The following is a 22,056-nucleotide window of genomic DNA, read 5'->3' as shown; positions in this document are numbered from 1 at the left end:
GTCAGGTGTTAAATCTTTAAAAAAAAATTGATTTGTTTGTTAGTTCTTCTCATTGTTTATCATCTTGTAGATGCTAGAAGGAAAAACAGTTTTTCCATTCTTTGACCATTTCCAATCAGAGCTGAAAGTGGGCCAATACTATAATAATGAGATCACATTTTGTTGTTCTATTAAAAGCCATGCATTTTTTAATGTGAGGTTTGAAGAGATAGTACAGAGGTTAAAGCACTTGCTATAGAGGCAGTTGCAGCAGCTATTGCCCATGTTTTTATTTTATTTTATTTTATTTTTTTTAGAGCTTACTCCAGTTTGATGCTCAGGAATCACTCCTGGGAGACTATACAGAGTACTGGAAATTGGTCCTGCCAGCCGTGTATAAGAAAAGCACCCTATGTGCTGTACTCTCTTGCTAGCCCCTGGGGGTTGACTTAAAAAAAAGATCTTTATTTAAGTACCATGATTACAAACATGTTACAAACAGGTAGTTGGGTTTCAGTCATAAAAAGAACACCCCCTTCACCACTGTAACATTCCCACCACCAGTGCCCCCATCTCCCACCTCCTCCACCCCTGCCTGTATTTGATAGTATTGCCCAGGTTTGAATCTTCAACACTACATATAATCCTCTAAGAATGGACAGGTGTCACCCCTGAACCAGGAATAGCCAGTAATAGCACCTGAACAACCCAGATTAACCCCCCCAGAGAAATAAATTTATTTGAATGCATGATAGAAATTATATATATATTTATGAGAAGTCTTGACAGGAATTCAGTGTACAGTACCTCATATTCATTTGGAGGGAGGCTTACCCAAATGAATGACCATGGCAAATATTATCATTAATGTGCCTTAGATATTCTGTCAGAAAGCTAAGATGATAATGAGGACACTTGTACAATTCTTATGAATATACTCAAACCACCCACTTTACATGAGTGACTTGGAGGTAAAATTTCACTAATATTTAAATAAAGCTGTTAAATTAGATATAAATTTGGTTGTTTAAAATTTTCTCCCTCTTTATCAGAAAAAGCACAGGCTATAATTCAGATTTATAAATTACTATTATGAAACAAAGTTCATGTGATTGCCACATGGTTGCTTGTTATCAGTTTGGCAATAATTAAGTAAATGTTTATATTTTTGGAATTTTACTACTTATAACAGGGGTGGCGAACAAGTTCGACACAAAGAGCCAAAATTTTAAACTGTGAGAGTCAGAGAGCCACACCACGCAGTGACCTGCCAAAACAGACAAACACTCACACAAAAGCATCTAATTTTAACAATAATCTATTAAACACATATTGCATTTAGCCATTTTGAGTGAAGGTAAAAATCCTGCAGTGATGGTGAGAGTGAGCTGTGTCCTCCACACTCAGAACTAACAGCAAGATGGGACCCAACATGTGCCACACGGGTCCCCCGCTCTGTGGCCCGTGCAGTGGTTTCCGAGGGATGGGAGACGGGACTAGATCTCTCCTCAGAGGTCCCTCCTCAGAAGCAGCAGAACAAAATCCAAACTTGGCAAAGAGCCACAGTATACAAAATAATGATAAGAGGCAAAGAGCTGCATTCATTTTGGCCGGGAGCCGCATGCGGCTTGAGAGCCGTGTGTTCACCATCCCTGACTTATAATATCTACTTGATATTTGTACTTTTTTTGTTTTTGTTTTTGTTTTTGGGTCACACCTGGTGATGCTCCTGGCTATGTGCTCAGAAATTGCTCCTGGCTTGAGAAACCGTCTGGGATGCCGGGGAATTGAACAGTGGTCTGTCCTAGGTCAGCCGCGTGCAAAGCAAATGACCTACTGCTGCACCACTGCTCCGGCCTCTGATATTTGTACTTTTAACATCTTTTGGTTATGTTTATCTTTTTATCCAAAACAAAAACAATATTTTTTATTTACAGATAATTTGAAGCTATTTAATCTTTAACACCTGCTAGTTATTAAAAAATCAAATAGAGGGGCTGGAGCAATAGCACAGTGGGTAGGGTATTTGCCTTGCATGTGGCCAATCCAGGTTCAATGGCTAGCATCCCATATGGTCAATCTCTGGCATCTAATATGGTCCTGGAGCCTACCAGGAGTGATTTCTGAGTGCAGAGCCAGGAGTAACACCTGAGCATCACTTGTAAAATAAAAAAAATCTAATAGAACCCCCATGTCTTGACGACCACAGTTATTTTTAAAATTCAGTTATTTCTTTGTATTTTTTAGGGGGGCACACCCATTGGTGCTCCTGGATCTGTGCTCAGAAATCACTTCTGGCTCAGGGGACCATATGGGATGCTGGGGGATCAAACCCACGTCCGTCCTGGGTCCGTCACGTGCAAGGCAAATGCCCTGCCACTGTGGCCCAAAATTCAGTTATTTCTTTATGACATATTAATTGCCTAGCACATTAGGTTTCCCTGTAAAAGAGAAAATATTATGATTTAAAATGTTATCTCAGAAAAAGATCAAATTTTGTATTCAGGACTTTTAATTTACTAGATAATGGAAAGGGGGTATTACTTTATTATGAAAGCAGTGGAAGACTTTTTATTGTTGTTATGGGGGAAATTTGGGGATTGGGGAAAGAAATAGGCCTTTTTTATCATCCTCATTAAAAATAATTAATGCAATTTTGGGCTACATCAGGAAGTACCCAGGGTGCTTTCCTGACTGTTCTCAGGAATTACTTCTGGGAGATCATATACAGTTTTGGGATCAAACAGTGGTCAGTTGCAAACAAGGTAAGCATCTCACCTTTTTTTTTTACATCTGTTTCCATTTTACCCTCTTTGGGGGGGCACACTAGGTATTGCTTAGAGCTTACTTCTAACTCTGTTCTAAGGCATTGCTCCTTATATAGAGTGCTGGAAATAAAATCCATGTCAGACACATGCAAGGCAAGTGCCCTACCTGCTGTACTATTTATCTGACCTGATATCACCCTTATTTGAGGATTAATATGCAGTATTTATCAAGAGGTAGCTAGAGTCCAACATAGTCTTTCCTTTGGGTTGGGAACATACGGGATGCCAGAGGATTGAACTGTGGTCCATCCTAGGTTAGCGTGCGCAAGGCAAATGCCTTACCACTTGCACCACAGCTCTGGCCCCATAGCCCTTCCCTTTAAAAAGCTTTATTAAGGTACTTTCACATGCCAAAGAAGTGAGCCAATAGAAGTATATACTTTACTTATCTTAATAGAATTCACAGTATTTTGCTGCTCTTATAAAAACCTAATTGTAGAGTATTTTTATAGCCCATAAGAGAAACCTATCTCCATCAGCATAATTTCCTTGAATCCTGCTGGCTGTAGAAAACCACTAAGCTACTTCTTATCTTTATAGATTTACCTGTTTGGGACATTTTATCATACATAGAATCACAGATTATTTCAGCTTATTTTTGTATTTTAGAAAAAAAATACAGAACACTTGCAGAAACAACTCTAGTGGAGAAAACCCATTTCTTTCCATGTTTAAGTCTATATTGTGGAATAAGCAGTTGATGTCCTCTAAATTTGGGGCACAAATGAGATCTCTGTAGGCAGAAAAATCTAATTTCAGCGCTGCACGGCAGTTTGACCTCTGCAGTTTTCTGACTAGAGACACTTTGGAAATGTTTTGTCTTTCACCAGTGGGTGTCAGCATCTGACCAAAGATGAATCCTCCTAGAGGCACTTCATAAATAACCTTGAAGGCACTCTCCCAATGTCATGCTCAAGTTCTGCATTCATTTAAGTTATCCCCTCAGAACCCAAAGTTGAAACAAACCACATTAACCACCTACTACTCTCAGTCATTAGGTAGATTTAAAGATTAAAATGTCATCACCTTTATTAAATTTGAATTCTGATTTTTATAACACATTTACTCAGAATTCCCAACTTGGAGAGTTATATGATAGAGTCTTGTATTCTGAATATGTGAGTGAAGCATGGGTTTGAGTTTTTCTGCCATAACATGTTAATATCTTCTGTCAAATATAGAGATAAGAAATGGTGTTCTTATTAACCTTGACATCTGATTAACCTTGTCACAGGTAATCAGTTGCATTTGGCAATTAAATGCTGAAACATTTGTTTAACTGGTTTTATGCTATGCTGACTTCTTTCATTCTCTCTTTCTTGTTGTAGGATACCTTCTAGGGAGTGAAGATTACTATTCCCATGAGCGCTGTACATTTATTAATGCTTTCAATGTTACGCGGTGCGCTCTTGATTTTCGAGATGGAGAAGAAGTTGCGACACGGTATAACAATACGTATTCAACAAACATATTTACACAACGAGCTATAGACCTCATAGCTAACCACTCACCAGAAAAGGTAAGTCTTGTATTCTTTATTGACAGAAAATCATGTTAGATTACATCTCTTTTAATGCGTATAGGGAAAAAACATTTAATAAATTCTAGAGGAATAGTTTTACATTTTTTTAGAGTATATCAGGATCAACCTGGGAAGATTATTAAATACAGAAACTCCTAAATCCCACCTCTAAGTAGGTGGGGAAATTTAGTAGGTCTGGGGAAATAGTTACCTCAATATTTTATTTTCTTTCTGTTTGCCGGGGACCCAAACACTGCATTGTCTGGGGACCAATCCATTAGTTTTCAAGACACTTTGTGGTGACAGGGATCAGACTTGAGGTTCCAACAAAACATGTATCCCAAACCTGTGAGCTATCTCTCCAGCTCTATAAAATAGGATTTTAAAGAAATTCACAAAGAACAATTTTTATGCAAACGCACCCAGATCACAGTGTGAGGAATACTGTATTTAAAATGTTTCCATCGTTTTATTTGGGCCAGAGTGATAGTACAACAGGTAAGGGATTTGCCTTGCATAAGCTGACCCTAGTTCGGTCTTAGGCAACCCATATGGTCTCCTGAACATCACCAGAAGTGGAATGCTGAGTGCAGAACAGGGAGTAACTTCTGAGCATTTCCAGGTGTGGTCCAAAACCTAAAACTAAGCAAATAAAAAGAAGCATTTTTATTATTTTGGTATATTGTATACACAAATACTGCAAGTAGTAAATTGACGTTTTTATTTTAATATGAGTATCTGTATGAGTTGTTTTTTTTTGGGGGGGGGCACATCTGGTGGTGCTCAGTACTTACTTCTGACTCTATGTTCAGGAGTCATTCTTGGCAGTGCTTAGGGGAATCATACGAGGGTATCTGGGATTGAATTAATATCAGCCTCATGCAAGGCAAACATCCTATCTGCTATACCTCCAGTCCCATATTATAGATTAAATAAAATATAAAGTATAAAGGTCCACATGTTGGGTGAGGCCTCCCTCAGCACAGCACGGTGCCTCTAGCCCTTTCAAGTCAGTGGGTCTGAAGATGTAGGATAACGACAGGGAAATAATTCACAAGCAGGCAAAGATTCATCGGAGTCAGCTTGCTTTTATTCCAAGGCCCTGTCCACCTTATGCTTTTCCTCACGTGGCTTTTTTTTAAGCTTTCTGCTCCCTCTCCCTCTCTGCTCTTGCTGCTCCCTTGCTGCTTCTTTTCTCTGCCTTTTGCTGCTCCTTTGTTGCTTCTTCCACCTTCCTTCAGCCAGCATCTTTTATTCTTTATTCAAAATCACCGCCCATCCCAAGTGTGGGTGTGTGTCTGACCACCCAGGTGGGATTAACATCTCAACAGGAAGCTTAGGTAAGGGCATTGGGAGAAGGTTATTCCTTACACCATATGAAACTTTTTTTTTTTAAACCCCACCCCCATATGAAACTTTCTTATGGCAAACTTTTTGTTCAAGGATTGGCAACTCTTAAATCCAGGAGTGGTCCTTTAAGTTTTTATTTCTCTGCCAAGATTATTTAGACTGTTCTAGATATTTTCTTTCTTGTATTAATTTTAGAATCAGTCTGTTTTATCATTAATTAAAGTGCCTCATTAATCAATTAGCATGTTTGGTGCATTTGCCATACTTAACCTCTGGTGTATGTATGTGCTGAAATCTTTTCTTTTCCACAGATAAAAATTTCTGTAGAGGGGTCAGAGAGATATGGCAGCAGTAAGGCATTTGCCTTGCATGCGGCCAACCTGAAAGGAATCCAGTTTGATTCCCAGCACCCCATATTGTCTCCCCCAACCTGACAGAAGTGATGACTGAGTGCAGAGTCAGGAGTGACCTCTGAGCACCACTGGGTGTGACCCAACAACCAATCAATAAATAAATAGGTTTAAAAAAATTTCTGTAGAGGGCCAAATAGTACAGTGGGCAGCATGCTTGCTTTGCATGCAGCTTACTCTCAAGCACTTCCAGGAGTAATTTCTGCATGTAAAACCAGGAGTAAGTCCAGAGTATTGTTGGGTATGGCCCCAAACCCAAAACAATTCTCTAGAATTTTTTTTCAAATTTATGTTTTCCTTTAATATGTATGTAGCTTGCCCTTTTTCTACTCTGTAAAAGCCCATGCTTTCTCTGGGGCATGTGCTTCTCTCTCTCCCCTTATATCTTTCTAAATAAGTTTCAATACAAGTTATCTTGTTTCACCAAATTGCCTTTTTTTTTTTTGGTTGAGTTAAACTATAGCCACAATTATAAACTAAAGTTTAAACAAAATTTTATGATTTAAATTAAATTACTTTAAAGTAATTTAAATTACTTTTATTACTTTTGTTGTCCACCATTGGACTCAGGCCATGGTTTCATTAAGGACTAGATCATAATAGATATGAAAGTAGTCCTTCAAGGGTGAGCATGGTTTAGCAAATTACATAATGTATAGTGTGATCTGCTTCTTCCAATTTTCTACCTTCCATTATGACAATTGTGGAGGGTTTCTGGGGGTAACCACTACATCTTTCAAGTGGTGAATCCACTGTATGTATCTCTTCTGAGTTGGTATCCAGTCTCTGACTTTCTTTGAAGTCACTGATTTCAGACTCTCTTTATCTATTCTAACTCTGCACAGCAGTGTCTCCCTGATGCTCTCCTCAGCTTTATCCACGTTTGATTTTTTATTTTCACTTTCTCATACTTACCTCTTACATGGCTATGCTTTCTGTGGAAATTGGATCAACAATTTCAAAAATGGGATCATTTTAAAGCTAGATTTAAACCAATGTATTGGTGCTTGGAAAGTTAACTGCTAGGTATTTTTTTAATTAAGTTTTCAGGTTTTTTTCTTCTTTTTCTGTAAACTTGATATTTTCTATATACAGCCTAAACCCCAAAAATGAGGGCTTAAGGAAACAGTGGTCCTTTGAAGTACCTACTTTCAGATTAGTAAACTAGCTCAGAGAGACTAAGTCATTCGCTCACAATCAGAGCAATTGCATCTGAGTCAAAATTTAAACCCAGACTGAGATTTAAGATGCCAGAGCTAAGTACTCTTTATCAGCCTCACTGGTGTCAGCTAACATCCAAAACCAGAGATCATGAGGCCTAGGCACAGATTCAGCTTGATAGCGTCAATCCTGTGAATTAGGATCACTGGGGGCACTCAGAAGAAATACCAACAATTGTGATTTAGTCAGAAGTGGCTTCCTCCCCTAAGTATTTAATTATCCCTTTCCTCAACTCCCCCACCAGTAATTCTGGTGTGTGGCCACTTTTGATTCTCCTCAGATACCAAGGGTCAAAGCAAAAAGCTTTTATAAGTTTAGAGTATAACATGATTTAATCTTCAATAACTACAAGATGCCTTCAGTAAAGCTTCGCTCCCATTAAAGAACAATGGTGTATTCTCTCACAGTGCCCATAATAGAGAGTGGATAAAAGAAAGCAGCTGGGGTGCAGTGGTTCTTAGTGGGTGGGCTGCCATAGCAGACATGGAGTGGGGGAAGTACCAGAACTGAGGAAAAGAGGCCCTGATCTGTCTTATGCCATCTCTGCAGAGTTAGCACAGCACAGCCTCTGGAGAATCTGAAGGGAATGGCTAGATAAGAGGGCAGTCACGTTTTAAGTGTTTTATATATTTAATTTGCTAAGATATTTCTTTAACTTCTTTAAGACATACCCAGCAGTGCTCAGGGCCTACTTCTGGTTCTGTGCTCAAGAGTGACTCCTGACAGGGCTCAGGGGACCATATGTGAGCACCACAGATTTGAACTGGGAGCAGCTGCATGCAAGGCAAGTCCTCACTCGCTATACTTTTTGCTCCTCTGAAAAAGAGGTTTTTTTGCTTTTTTTTTTTTTGGAGTAGTGTTCAGGATATTCTCCTGATTCTGTGCTTAAGGATCCTTCCAATTGGTGCTCATGAAACTACATGTGATGTTGAGAGCAAATCAGAGCTGGCAGCATGCAAGTCAAGCTCCCTAAGCCCTGTACCCTGAAAAGTTCTCGAGTAGCATCCAACATGCTCAACATCCTACAAGTTTTGAGCACAGGCACAAAGAAATAAGATCAGCAGCTGCCAAGGGCTCATCTTATAAAGTAGCAAATGCAAGTGTCCCTACTTTCCAGTCTCAGTCCTGTGGTGGATCACAGCTGCAGGAACTGCACTTCTCATCATTTTATCCTAGCATTGAATCTCATTCTCTACATGCTTCTTGGGTGCCCTGTATAAATTATAACTGAGACATCTTGTTCTAAGATGGAAATCATTAAAAAAACATACACAAAGTATCCACCAGCTAACTTAAAACTCTGTCTGCTTTAAAGACCACTTAAGGGGAAAAAGCATATGGAGCTGTTTTGTAGCAGAAGCTCAATTGGTGCTAATGTCCCCCAAACACTGTTAATAGCAACTTATGCAAGTACTATTAGAGGGAAAGACTGTCTTCTCTCCATCCGTTCCCTTAGCAGAGACACTGCAATGTGAGACAATATAGTCACTTAGTACCTTCCAGTTACTGTCATCTCTTCTCAACACTTACAGAACAAAAAATACATTTTTTTAATCACATATCTGTTGTGCCAGAAGCTTCCTTAGGGGTGGGAGGTAAAGATTGGGCCATTCCCTGTAATCCTCAGGGGCAACTCCTGCTTTTGTGCTCAGAAATCACTCCTGACGGTTCTAGAGTGGGAGACTGCACATGGTGTCAGGAATTGAACCAGGATCAGCTCCCTGCAAAGTAAGCCAAATTCTGTATTATCTCGCTATTTTCTAGTTTCTTAAAAAACAAAACAAAACATGAAGTTCCAGTGAAAGCTTCTTGTTTCTGATACAATTTTGAAAGAAATGTTGTAATTAGGAAGTCAAAAAAAGAGAATGACAAGTTCAAAGCACATCATATTTTTTCTAAAAATGTATGCTTTCAATTAAGAAACTACACTAAGGGAATGAAGATACTCTTATTCCTCATTGAAATTTGGTAAGGATTTTTAGATTTTAATCAAGAGCACCTTATTAACATACTAATGTCATTAGGTAAAAATTTCATGCTTTTATTTATGTGTGATTAAATGTGATACTTTTGATCATGACTTACCTCTACATCATGACTTAAATCTACATTTGTATTCCCACAAAAAAAAAACAGAAAGAGGGCCAGAAAGAGTTTGTATGTGGCCGACCTGGGAGCAACTCTTGGCATCACTGAGCACTTCTAGGCGTTGATCATTTGAGGACTGTTGGGCATTCTCTCTGTCTTTCCTTAAAAAAGACCAAAAAACTAAAAGGGTGACAGTTTGTGTAGAGTGGCAGCTCAACTGGGTTGGTCAGAGCAAGGATCCCAAGGAAAAAATGCAAGATATGAGTCCAGCCTAAATCCAGAGATCAATGGATTCCAGGATCAGATCCAGAATGCTAATGTTTTATTACCCAGATTTGCAAAGGGGCTATTCTTAGCTCTGTGCTCCAAGTGATCCCTAGCAGTGCTCAAATGCTATATGCAATGCCAGGATTGGCTAAAGTGGCCACATGCAAGTCAGATGCCTTACCCCTGAACTCTCTCTGGCAACTTGAGTGCTAGTGTTGCAGACACAACACTGTAAGTGTTGTGACAATGAGGTCTGACACAGGTATCCAAAGTTAGTGTGATGACCAGATGGAACTCAGGTCAGGAGAAGGCAGAGTCATGATAAATCTATATCCTGGAGGGTGGCTGCTGGCTAACAGCGAGCTCAGAACCTGGCTGGTAGGTGTAGGAAAGTTGCAGCAATTATTTCCCAGGAAGGTATTAGAAGAGGTGAGTATAGATGGGTGTGGGAATAGGGGCTTCCTGAGTAAAGTTGAGAATCTTCTTCTTTGGACAGGGTTCCCATATGGTACTAAGAACTGTGCTTTATTATTTTCCATTTAAAAACAGAACAGACATGTTTCACATCTCCCTTTGGGATGGGTGATTTTACAGGGGGGATATGCTGTTTCATGAGTAAATTTTCCCTAGTGGTGCTGAAACTTCGTGTTTATGAAATCAGAGAGAAATAGTCTTGATGTGTTACTCTGGCCTTCATCCCATTTGCTTGCATTGTTCATCATTCTGTCGGTCTCCTGCTGACTGACAGCTGTGTCGGCCCTGTAAGCCTGTTGGTTCCTACACTGAACTGCCCAAGATTGCTGATGAAATGCACGGAGATGGCTTGTTTCTTTTCTGAGGACTGATTGTTCTACACTTGTCGGTGAGGGTCTAGTCAGCAGGTATTGGAGGCCTTTGTTCAGCTGGTGATAGTCACCAGGAGAGGTAGTTTTATATTCTCAGTAATGCCTTTTGGACTTTTTTTTTTTTTATAATATCTTTATTTAAGCACCATGATTATAAACATGTTTTTAGTTGGGTTTCAGTCATAAAAAGAACACACCCCCTTTCACCAGTGCAACATTCCCACCACCAATGCCCCCCATCTCTCTCCTCTCCCACCCCCTGCCTATATTCAAGACAGGTATTCTACTTCTCTCACTCATTAACATTGTCATGGTAGTTGTTAGTGTAGTTATTTCTCTAACTGCACTCAGCACTCTTGGTGGTAAACTTCATATCATGGGCTGATCCTTTCAGCCCTCATCTCTGCTGTCTCTGGGTGTTCTTAACAGAAATCTGCCCACTGCAAATGGAGGTTTGCTGTCTATTGCTTCAAGAGCAGCACTGTAGGGAACTCTCGATGGGAAGGATTTTCAGGTGGGGGTGGGTAGCTTCCCTGATCTCTAGCCTTTGTGTGTGGGGTGGGGTGGGAGAGAGGAGGTGCTGGGTCAAACCCCTGCTGTGATAAAAGGGAAGGGATTTTTAAATAATATTTTGCAAAAGTAGAATGATTTCCGTATTGAGTATATGAAACCCCCTGAGGATGATGACAAGCTCATTTTCTCCTCCTCTGTAGAGGTTCTCCTGCCCTCCCTGGCCATTGTCCATCACAATAGTCACAGTCTGGGAGTGACCTGTCTTCTCTCTGTTTTTGCTGTCACCTTCTGGTTTCTGTGTTGCTGCTGGTCAGTCCAGGCACACAAACATCAGCATCAAGCTTTCATCCTTCCTGTTCCTTGGAGAATCAGATCAGTCCCCATTCTCCCCACCAACCTCTTAGCTCTCAGGATTGCACTGCTTGCCTGAAGCCACTCAGTGGAAAGAGGGGGTACATTTGGGAAGGAAGGTACGTCTCTGTTTCTTACAAGTTGCCATTTGTTACCAGATGGAGTGTGGGGCATGGTGTTAGCAGAGATTTTATTTTATTTACTTACTTTTAATGACGATGAAAAAATTATGTTTTTGTCTGCTTCAAATGATGGTAGCTTTTCATTGTTTGATCCTTTCCTCATCTAGATCCCTGGAACCAGACAGTTGCCCCTGGCTAAGACACTTTCACTCCAACTACAGTGTTGAACTCTTGATGTCCCCAAGCATATTTCTTTCCCCCAACATCTCATCCCAGGGACACTCGTTGCATCCTCATCAGGGAATCTCCAGTACACCTGGGGGCAGCATAAACATTTCTTTTCTTTCTTTCTTTCTTTCCTCTCTTTCTTTCCTCTCTCTCTTTCTTCTTTCTTTCTTTCTTTCTTTCTTTCTTTCTTCTTTCTTTTCTTCTTTTCTTTCTTTCTTTCTCTTTCTTTCTTTCTTTCTTTTCTTTTCTTTCTTTCTTTCTTTCTTTCTTTCTTCTTTTTCTTTCTTTCTTCTTTTCTTTCTTTCTTTCTTTCTTTCTTTCTTTCTTTCTTTCCTTCTTTCTTTTCTCTTCTTTCTTCTTTCTTTCTTCTTTCCTTCTTCCTTCTTTCTTCTTCCTTTCCTTCCTTCCTTCCTTCCTTCCTTCCTTCCTTCCTTCCTTCCTTCCTTCCTTCCTTCCTTCCTTCCTTCCTTCCTTCCTTCCTTCCTTCCTTCCTTCTTCTTCCTTCTTTCTTTCCTTCTTTTCTTTCTTTTCTTTTCTTTCTTTCTTTCTTCTTTTTCTATCTTTTTCTTCTTTTTTTTTTTTTTTCTTTCTTTTTCTTCTCTTCTTTCTTTCTTTTCTTTCTTTCTTTCTTCTTTCTTTCCCTCCCTCCCTCCCTCCCTCCCTCCCTCCCTCCCTCCCTCCCTCCCCTCCCTCCCTCCCTCCTTCCCCCCTCCTCCTTCCTTCCTTCCTTCCTTCCTTCCTTCCTTCCTTCCTTCCTTCCTTCCTTCCTTCCTTCCTTCCTTCCTTCCTTCCTTTTTTTTTTTGTTTTGATTTTGGGGTCACACCAGGCACAGCTCAGGAGTTACTCCTGGCTCTGCGCTCAGAAATCGCTTCTGGCAGGCACAGGAGACCACCATATGGGATGCCAGGATTCGAACTATGGTTTGTCCTGGGTCAGCTGTATGCAAGGCAAACGCCCTACCACTATACTATCTCTCGGCCCCAGCATGAACATTTCTGTGTGACATATGAGGATGTAGTGGGAAGCACTTGTGTTGGGGGCCAGCAGATAACACCCCCTCCCCGGTCAAGCTTTCAGTATAGGTTTCTTTAGTATTTTTCCATGAAGCATTATCCTGTATTTCTTTTAATCACTCTCATAGTCAAATAGTTTTGTTTTGTTTTGTTTGGGTTGGTTTTGGTTTTGGGGCCACATCCGGTAACACTCAGAAGTTACTCCTTGCTATGTGGTCAGAAATTGCTCCTGGCTAAGGGGACCACATGGGACACCAGGGATCGAACCAGGTCTGCCCTGGGTCAGCCACATGCAAGGCAAATACCCTACCCCTGTGCTATCGCTCCAGCCCCAGTCAAATAGATTTTAAGTGAAGACTTTGCTATTTGAAAATCATTAAATATTTTGATTTTAGGGAAGGTGTTTAGGTTTAAGGTGTTTGAACTCCAGAGATCCTAAGTCAGATTCATCTCTTTGAGCATCTGTTGGCTGTCTTTGTGAGTCTGCTCCTTGCTCAATTCCAGGGCTGGGTCATAGACAGTTTAAAGCAAATTATTGATCATAAAAAATGGAGTAGGAGTAGGAGTCTCACACCAGCTGCATTCGACTTTTTTTTTTACTTTCCTTCATTCATTTGTAAGATTTAAACACCTGAAATACTTCCAATGGAATTATGTGCTTATTTTTGTTTGAATGAGTTGTTGTCTTTTTGAGAGTCTTAAACTCATTAAAGAATTCTGCAGAAGCTCAAATAAAAAGTGCTTTCAGAAAGACTCATTAAAGAAGAAGCTGACCTGGAGTACCACTAAAAAAACGTGTAAATTGGGGGTAATATATCACATTCTGTAGTTTCCTGGTCTCAAATTGGCCTTATATTGGTCCTAGATCAAAGACTACTGAGGCATGATGTTTACTTTTTCCTCATAAAATATCAACACCACTAACCTTCTCTTAAAAGACAGGAACTTACTTTTTTTTTTTTGCTAAAGAAAAAAGAATCAGTTTATTTTGGGACATAGCCACAGCATATAATGGGATTTTCAGTAAGCAACTGTTCTTTAATTACTATGGATGTCGGCATAGTTAATTTATCTGTAAAAGGGAAGTAACTTAGGGAAAGTTTTGAATACAAAGTGGAAAGTATCTGTAACTTATTATCATAGCATCTAGGAACAGACAACATTTAATATTTTATTTAATATATATTAATATACATGTATATATATTTAATATATTATTGTTTTTATTTGGGGATTTTTTTGAGGGGGAGGAGCACACTGACTGTGCTCGGGATTTATTCCTATCTCTGCACTCAATGATGGCTCTGCATATGACATCTGGTGGTATCAGGCATGGGGAGACAATCCGGGATACCAAAAATTAAACTGAGGTTGGCTACATGCAAGGCAAATGCCTACCTGCTGTACTGTTGCTCTGGCCCTTGTTGCTAATATTGATAAGCTATTATTTGTTCTGATCAAGAAATTATAGGCTATTTTTGGACTCTGAATTTTTAATTTTTATCTCAGATCTTTTAGTATATTTATTTATAAATAAAGTTAGTTATATGTGTGGGATTTCAGGCCACACCTAGGATTTTGCTTCTGACTCTGTGCTCAGGGATCACTCCTGACAGTTCTTTGAGGACTATACATGTTGCTTGGATCAAACTAGGTTTGGCTGCATTAAGTGTCTTAACTCCTTAATATATCTAGAGCACTATTTTAAAGTATTTTAATATGTGATATGTACTGCACAGTCCATAAAATTTATCCATTTAAGTATACAATAATAGCTGTCACTCAGGTTATCCCTTTTGCCTAACTTCTTGTCATCACAGCCCTAAAAAGGCTCAGACAACAGATAACCACTTTCTCTCTCCATAGATTTTTCTACTTGGGATATTTTAAATATAGATCTGTTTTTATTCTAATTCAGGATCTTTTGGGTTATAATATGTACTAGTGCTTCATTCCTGCTTATTACCTTCTATCGCTGAAAATAGTTCACATGTTTGTTTTATACTCTCATCAGTTGGTGGCTGTTTTTACATTTTTGCTATTATGAATAATACCTCCCTGTGAACTTCCATGTACAAATTTTGTTGGGTTGTGTGGTTTCGTTTCACTAGGAATGGAAATTCTGGATCATATGGAAACTACATTTAGTAGTTTAAGGAGCCACCAATTTGTTTTTTCCACCAGCAATGAACTATGGTTCCAATTTCTCCATAACCTCACCAACACTTATAATTTCTCTAGGTTTATACCCCCTTCATTTTAACCATCCTTGTATATGTGAAGAGGCATCTAAGTATAGTTTTGATTTTTACTTCCTAATGACTAATAATATTTCGTGTATCTTTTTGCTTTGTTTTATTTTGTTTTGTTTTTTTTGGGGGGGGGCACACCCATTGATGCTCAGGGTTTACTTCTGGCTATGTGCTCAGAAATCACTCCTGGCGTTGAGGAACCATATGGGACACTGCGGTTCATCCTAGGCTAGCGCTTGCAAGGCAGACACCTTACCTCTAGCGCCACCACTCCGGCCCCAAATTTTGTGTGTCTTATTGACTCTATATCTTTGCAGAAATATTTAAGAACAAAAAGATAATACAGAGGCTAAGGCACTTTCCTTGCATGTGGCTTTGGGGAGGGGTAACATGGCTGATCTTAAATTAGTCCCCAGCATCTCATATGTCCCTTGAGTACTGTCAGGCATACCTCAACTCTCAACCCCCATAAGGAAAATGTCTGATCAATGTTTTCTGACACTTTGTAATTGGGTTGTCTTTTATTATTGAGTTGTAAGAATTCCCTGTATGTCATAATTCAGATACATGATTTACAAATATTTTCAACACATTCTGTGTATTGTTTTAAAACTCTAATTGATATGTGTTGATTTGTCTATTTCTAGTTAGTTCTTTCTATGCCTTTTTAACTGATGTGCACAAACTCTCTTTCCAGCCTCTGTTTCTCTACCTGGCTCTTCAGGCTGTCCATGAGCCCCTTCAGGTCCCTAAGAAGTACTTAGAGCCATACGACTTTATCCAAGATACAAACAGGCATCATTATGCAGGAATGGTGACCCTTATGGATGAAGCTGTGGGAAATGTCACTGCAGCCTTAAAAAGACACGGACTGTGGAACAACACAGTGTTCATCTTTTCCACAGGTAAGCTCGTCAATACAACAATCATCTCTTGCCAAAGCCTAGGACCTGGAATTCGATACACAGAATGAAGATAAATTGGAGCACTTAGCAGTTTCTTATTGAAATAAATGCTAACTACACAAGGGGAGACATGATAATAATTGATAGAAAAATGTATCTAAGGAAAAAGAATGATGGACCATTCCACATTTCTTCAGATATCAAGGTATTCTGGGATTGTGTTTGGAAACAAGGCTCTCTGGCTAAATAGGAGTAGACATTACTCACAGGCAGGCAGCTGGTGGTGGATCTTTGGAGCCCAGGCTTTTTCTTTTAGGAGAAATTTTCTACTATTCGGGGCACCCCTGTGCAAAGAGACAGATGGTGACCTTAAGAAGACAGATAAGAAATAGAGCCATTTAAATCTAGATCTTGGCTCGAGTCTTCAAGTATAGTGTGTGTGTGTGTGTGTGTGTGTGTGTGTGTGTGTGTGTGTGCGCGCGCGCGCACATCTGCATGCTTATGCACATCTGAATATGTGCGTGTGTGTTAAGATTGCTTTCTGATATGTAAGCCACTATGATTAAAATAAAATTTATATTTAATAAAAAAAGATTGCTTTCTGACATGTAAATATCCTTATATGTTGTGAAAATAAAGGAGAAGAAAGAAAGAAAAGTTTGAAAGCCATTGTCACGATGGCAAAATTATTCTGATTTCCTGATATTATCAGTGCTGATTTCTACCTGCCTATGAAACACCATTTACAGAAATTTCTTTTTGCAATGCTTTGGATGTAGCTCTTTGCCTAATCTATGTGCTAAATACTCAAAGAAAGTATTCTCTCTTCTAAAGAGTATCTACTTCCTGAAAGAAATGGATATTTTTATGTGTAGAATTTTCTTGACTTATTTACTTTAAATATTTTGGCCCTCCATGTCACCTTTTATTCTCTTTTTTTTTAAAACCACTATTAAAATATCGTATAGCCCTCTAATTTTCTTTTCTTTTCTTTTTTGGTTTTTGGGCCACACCAAGCAGGATTCAGGGGTTACTCCTTGCTCTCTGCTCAGTAGTTGCTCCTGGCAGGCACAGGGAACCATATGGGATGCCAGGATTCGAACCACCATTGGTCCTGGTTTGGCTGCTTGCAATGCAAACACCCTACCATTGTGTTATCTCTTCAGTCCCCCTCTAATTTTCTTTTATATTTTTCTCCACTGTGTGTCTGTTTTCTTCAATTATTTGGGATGTTTTCTTATTATTTTGAGCCATTTCTATTAAATTTATTGCAGTCACTATTTTTAATTATCAGAAGTCAATTTTAATTTTGTGAGTATTATTAATCTGTGTATTTTGGGAGATGTTTTATGGTTTTATGGTACTCAGTGCTTAGATTGCTCATGCAGAGCTTTAGATACCATGAGGTTTCAGAAATGAACCTTTTCCTCCCTTTTCTCCTGCAAGGCATATTCTCAGCCTCTTGAGATGGATATATATTATCATACTGACTTTGTTTTTATATCCCACAAGTGAGTAAAATTATTCTATATCTATCCCTCTCTGACTCATTTCATTCAGCATAATAATCTCCATATTCATCCATGTATAAGCAAATTATGGCTTCATTTTCTTCTAAGAGCTACATACTGTTCCATTGTGTAGATGTGCCATAATTTCTTTATCTACTCATCTGTTCTTGGATAATTGGATTGTTTCCAGATTCTGACTATCATGAATAATGCTGCTATGAACATAGAAGTGACTATATCATTTTTTGCATTGTGTTTTTGGGCCACCAGGGCATATTCCTATTTTGAGGAATGCCTATATTTTTTCCCAATAGGATGGATCAGTCTAGATTTTCACCAGCAGTGAATGAGAGTCTCTTTCTCCCTACATTTGTGTCAGCACCATTGTTCTAGATCTCCATGAAGTGTTCCAGTCTCTGTGTTGTGAGATGATACTTATTGTTGTTTGGATTTGCATCTCCCTGGTTATTAATGATGTATAACGTTTTTGTTTGCTTTTTAGCCATTTGCATTTCTGCTTTGAGGAAGTTTCTGTTAATTTCTTCCCAAGTTTTGATGTAGTGAGATTTATATTTTATTGTTAAGTTCTATGAGTGCCTTATCCATCTTAAATATTAACCACTTATTAGATGGGTATTGGGTAAATAATTTCACCCATTCCATACGCAGTCTTTGTATCTTGGTCACCATATCCTTTGAGAGTGAGGTGCAGAAGCCTTTTAGTTTAGTATAGTCTTGTTTGTTTCTTTATTTCCACTTGCTTGGTCAGTGATGATTTTCCTTGAAGATACTTTTAACTTCAATGTTTTGGAGAATTCTCCCTGTATTTAGTCAGCCTGGAAACAGGTGTACCTTAATTTCTAAGGTGGTGAAATCTCTATAGTTTTCATCAGTGTAACTGGGATGTGCTTTGGAGAATTTTTATTTGGTCTCTTTGGGCATCCAGTATGTGAATTCATGCACTCTAGGTCTGGGAACTTCTCAAAATGATGTTTTTGACTTCTGCTTCTTCATTGGGATTTTTTTCCTGCCTCTCTGAGACCCCAATGAATCTTATGTTGTTTCTGTTGAATTTATTTCAAAGTTCTGTTGTCTGTTCATTTATTTTTGAGGATATTTTTTCATCTCTGGTCACTTATTTTAAAATTCTTTCATCTTGTGCTGTTGTCTGGAGGTGTTATACAGCTCATCTCTGAGCACACTGATTCTGTCCTCGGCAGCTGTGTCGAAGCATTTTATTTCACCTATGAACATTTTCTATTTTATCATTTCTGTTTGAAGTTTTCTCATTTCTACTCTCTTAGCTTCTTGAGTCTAATTGGCTGTCTGTTCCATGGTTTCTTGAGTTCCTCTAACACCTTCACTGTTTCATTTTTAAAGTCCTTCTCAGAGTTGCTGAGTAGGTGGCTGACCCTAGTTGAGTCTTCAGAACTACCATCTTCATTCACTAAACATGATGGGGCTCTGCTTTGCTTTCTCATTGTGACCATTTTAATGTGGTGGTTTTTTTTTTTATGTGTGACTCATTAACTAGTAGAAAGGCACAGCCACAGAACTAAATGGAACAGCCAGGCTTTTTTCAGGTGTACCAACCTGTGTATCTGGGTGTGAAAATGTCTTTTTTGAGTCACAAGGAGAACCACAATGCCAGTTTGTCTGTCTGTCTCAGTTTCTTGAGACTGTATGACTGGGCAGAGCATATCTGGTGTGACTATAAGACCTCTACCTTTGTCCTGGTGCTTCTCTTTTCTTCAGGGTGCACTGACATAGAGTGAAAATGACCCTTGAATCACAAGGAGGGCCTTGTTGCTAATCTGTCTGTTTCTGGGACTGTAGAAAGTCTTTAATTTTAAACATGAATTATATCTTGTGTGTAAGTGTAGAGATGTGTATATACATGCATATATGTAAAACATTCATATAGATTTGTACATACATACATTTGAGATTTATATACTCCCAACATAATATCTTTTCCTCATAAGGTTCTTTGTATCTTTTTGATTTCTCTTTTTTCCTGACTTTTGTGTCTTTGTTTTGGTCTGCCTTTCTCAAATCCTTAGTGACCCTTGATTAAGTCTAAACTTAAACTTGTGTCTGTATTTTAAAATTATAGTTTAGGTGACATGGTTACCAATACTGTTAATGTTTATGGTATTGAGGTTACTGCACCAGAGAAAGTGCCTGAGGCTTTCCACCATTCTTCCTAGATCACGTTGGTTCACCTTTTCATTTCTCATTTTACTTGACTCCCACTGCCTTACAGTTTCAGTTTTATAATCAAGGCAAGGATTTTTTTTACCATATGTCACTCTCTATTTCCTTGTTTTGTTTTCTATACTCTATGAATGAGTAGGATGAGATTATTTGGTATTTGTCCTTCTCTCTGAATTGTTTTACTTAACAAGATGTTCTCTATTATCATCTATATTGTAGGTAGGGCATGGCATGATTTCATTTTCAGCTGTATATATTCCCTGTGTTTATAGACCATAGCTTCTTCTGTCATAGATGTTTGGGTTTTTCCCATATCTTTTTTTAAACTTTATTTATTGATTGATTGGTTCTGAGGCCACACCCAATTTTGCTCAGGGATTACTCCTGGCTCTGCACTCAGACATTGCACCTGGAAGGCTGGGGGACCGTATGGCTGGGAATTGAACCATGTCCCTTCCAGCCACATTCAAGACAAACAACCTACCTCTGTGCTATCTCTCCAGTCACATTTTCCCCATATCTTGACTATTGTATTAAGAGCTGCAAGGAAATGTAGATGTGCATGTATCTTTTTGAATTAGTAATTTTGTGTATTGGGAGTAGACCCCAAGTAGAATCTCTTGATCTTATGGAAGTTCTAGTTTTTGTTTGTTTGTTTCTTTGGGCTACACCCGGTGATGCTCAGGGATTACTCCTGGCTATGTGCTCAGAAATCGATTCTGGTTTGGGGGACCATAAGGCACACCGGGGGATCTAACTGCAGTCCACCCTAGGCTAGCTTGGGCAAGGCAGACACCTTACAACTTGTGCCACTGCTCTGGCCCTAGTTTTGCTTTTTTTTAGGACTCTCTATATTGTTTAACATAAACAATATAGAACTAGACAATATTCCCACTAATAGAGAACAAGAGGTCCTTTCACACCATATCCTCACTAACACTAATTAGTTTTAGTCTTTTTTTATCAATGCCATTATCACTACTATGAAATGATACTTTACTGACATATTGATATGTATTTATTTGATAATAAATGGTTATGAACACTTATCTATATGTCTAATTTCATCCATGTCTTCTTTGGAGAAGTGCTTGTTGACCTCTTCCCATTTTTTTTCATGTGATTACTATAAGCCTAAAAATTTGGGTATATAATCATTATTTTTCTTTGCTTAATTAAAGTTTGTGATTGGATCTGGAATTTATCAAGTGCTAACTATGTGTGAGATATAGTCCTGATTGTTTTATGAGAATGAGACAGAGTTCACAGGTGCTAGGTAACTTGCTTTGGTCACTCTGGACACAGATTAGGTCCCCATTATTCTGGCCTCTAGATTTGCGAGATGATCTGAGAGGTCTTTTTCCCTTTTCTTCTCCCCTCTTCTCCTCCCCTTCCTTCTCCTCGCTTCCTCTCTTATTCTCCCCTCCCCTCTTACTATGTGGTGCCATACCCACAGTACTATCTTGCTATCTCTCCAGCTCAGATCTGTTGGTTCTTATTGTAACGACTGACACAGCAGAACTTTCTTGTTGATGCTGCAGTGCTGGTCTAGAAGGAACTATATTATTTCCCTGAGAAGCCTTATCCATTTGCTTTAAATATACCAGTAATATAGTTTTTAAAGGATTAACTGCAGTGGGAAAAGTTGAACCAAAGACAACATTTGTTTTCCAGGAAAAACCTTACCTCTTAGAAAAAAAGGAGACACTTTGTACTTAACTCCTTGGTAGAGCTCTCATATTCAGAAGGTTGCTCTCAATTTACTTTATTTTGAATAGCTTGCAAAAGCACTTTGATAGGTATTTCAAGTGCTTGAAATAGAATGTTGATACTGATGCCAATATCAGTGTGAAGTCTTAAGACATTTAATACCTATTTAGTGATTATATGTGGGAAATGACCTCACAATGTCAAGTCTTGGAAGTTGGAAGTTTAAGGAAAACCAAATTTCTGAAGAGAGTAATGTGAGTTAATGGAAAGTACTCATATAACTGTGATTGTGGTAACGGAAAAAGACAAATATTTCAGTGGCTCTGTGACAACAAATATTGATGTCAAATATGCATGAGACGAGGGAATAAATATTTTCATAGCATGAATGTTGAACAAAATGAAATTTGGGGGAGGGGGCTTGGACCACATTCAGAGGTGCTCAGGGCCTACTCTGGATACCATGCCCAGACCATATAGTGACAAGAATTGAATCCAGGCCTCCTGCATGCAAAACACATGTTAAGTTATCTCTCCAGCCCAGAGTGAGATATTTTGAGGTCATATATCTTTTTCAGTATATGATTTCAAATGTGTATATGCAACTAATTTTAAATAGATAACTGTTCCATAAACACCTATGATATTTATTCAAGCTGGCAAATATAACTTTTAAACTACTCATATAAGAAATTAAAGATTAACTTATAAAAGTATTATTTT

General features: G+C 38.7%; 1 protein-coding gene across 1 annotated transcript in view; it reads left to right on the top strand.

Annotated features, from left to right (window-relative positions):
- ARSB (arylsulfatase B) overlaps positions 1-22,056 on the top strand; it is a 197,998-nt gene that overhangs the window by 33,300 nt on the left and 142,642 nt on the right. Inside the window, exons 3-4 of the mRNA XM_049769081.1 lie at positions 4,136-4,326; positions 15,688-15,895. Coding sequence (XP_049625038.1) covers positions 4,136-4,326; positions 15,688-15,895 — 399 coding nt within the window. The remainder of the gene's footprint in view (positions 1-4,135; positions 4,327-15,687; positions 15,896-22,056) is intronic.

The sequence above is a fragment of the Suncus etruscus genome, chromosome 2 (assembly GCF_024139225.1).
Source record: "Suncus etruscus isolate mSunEtr1 chromosome 2, mSunEtr1.pri.cur, whole genome shotgun sequence".
NCBI classification, from domain to species: Eukaryota; Metazoa; Chordata; class Mammalia; order Eulipotyphla; family Soricidae; genus Suncus; species Suncus etruscus.
The sequence above is the reverse complement of the archived record's forward strand: the minus strand, read 5'-3'. Positions and strand labels throughout refer to the sequence as shown.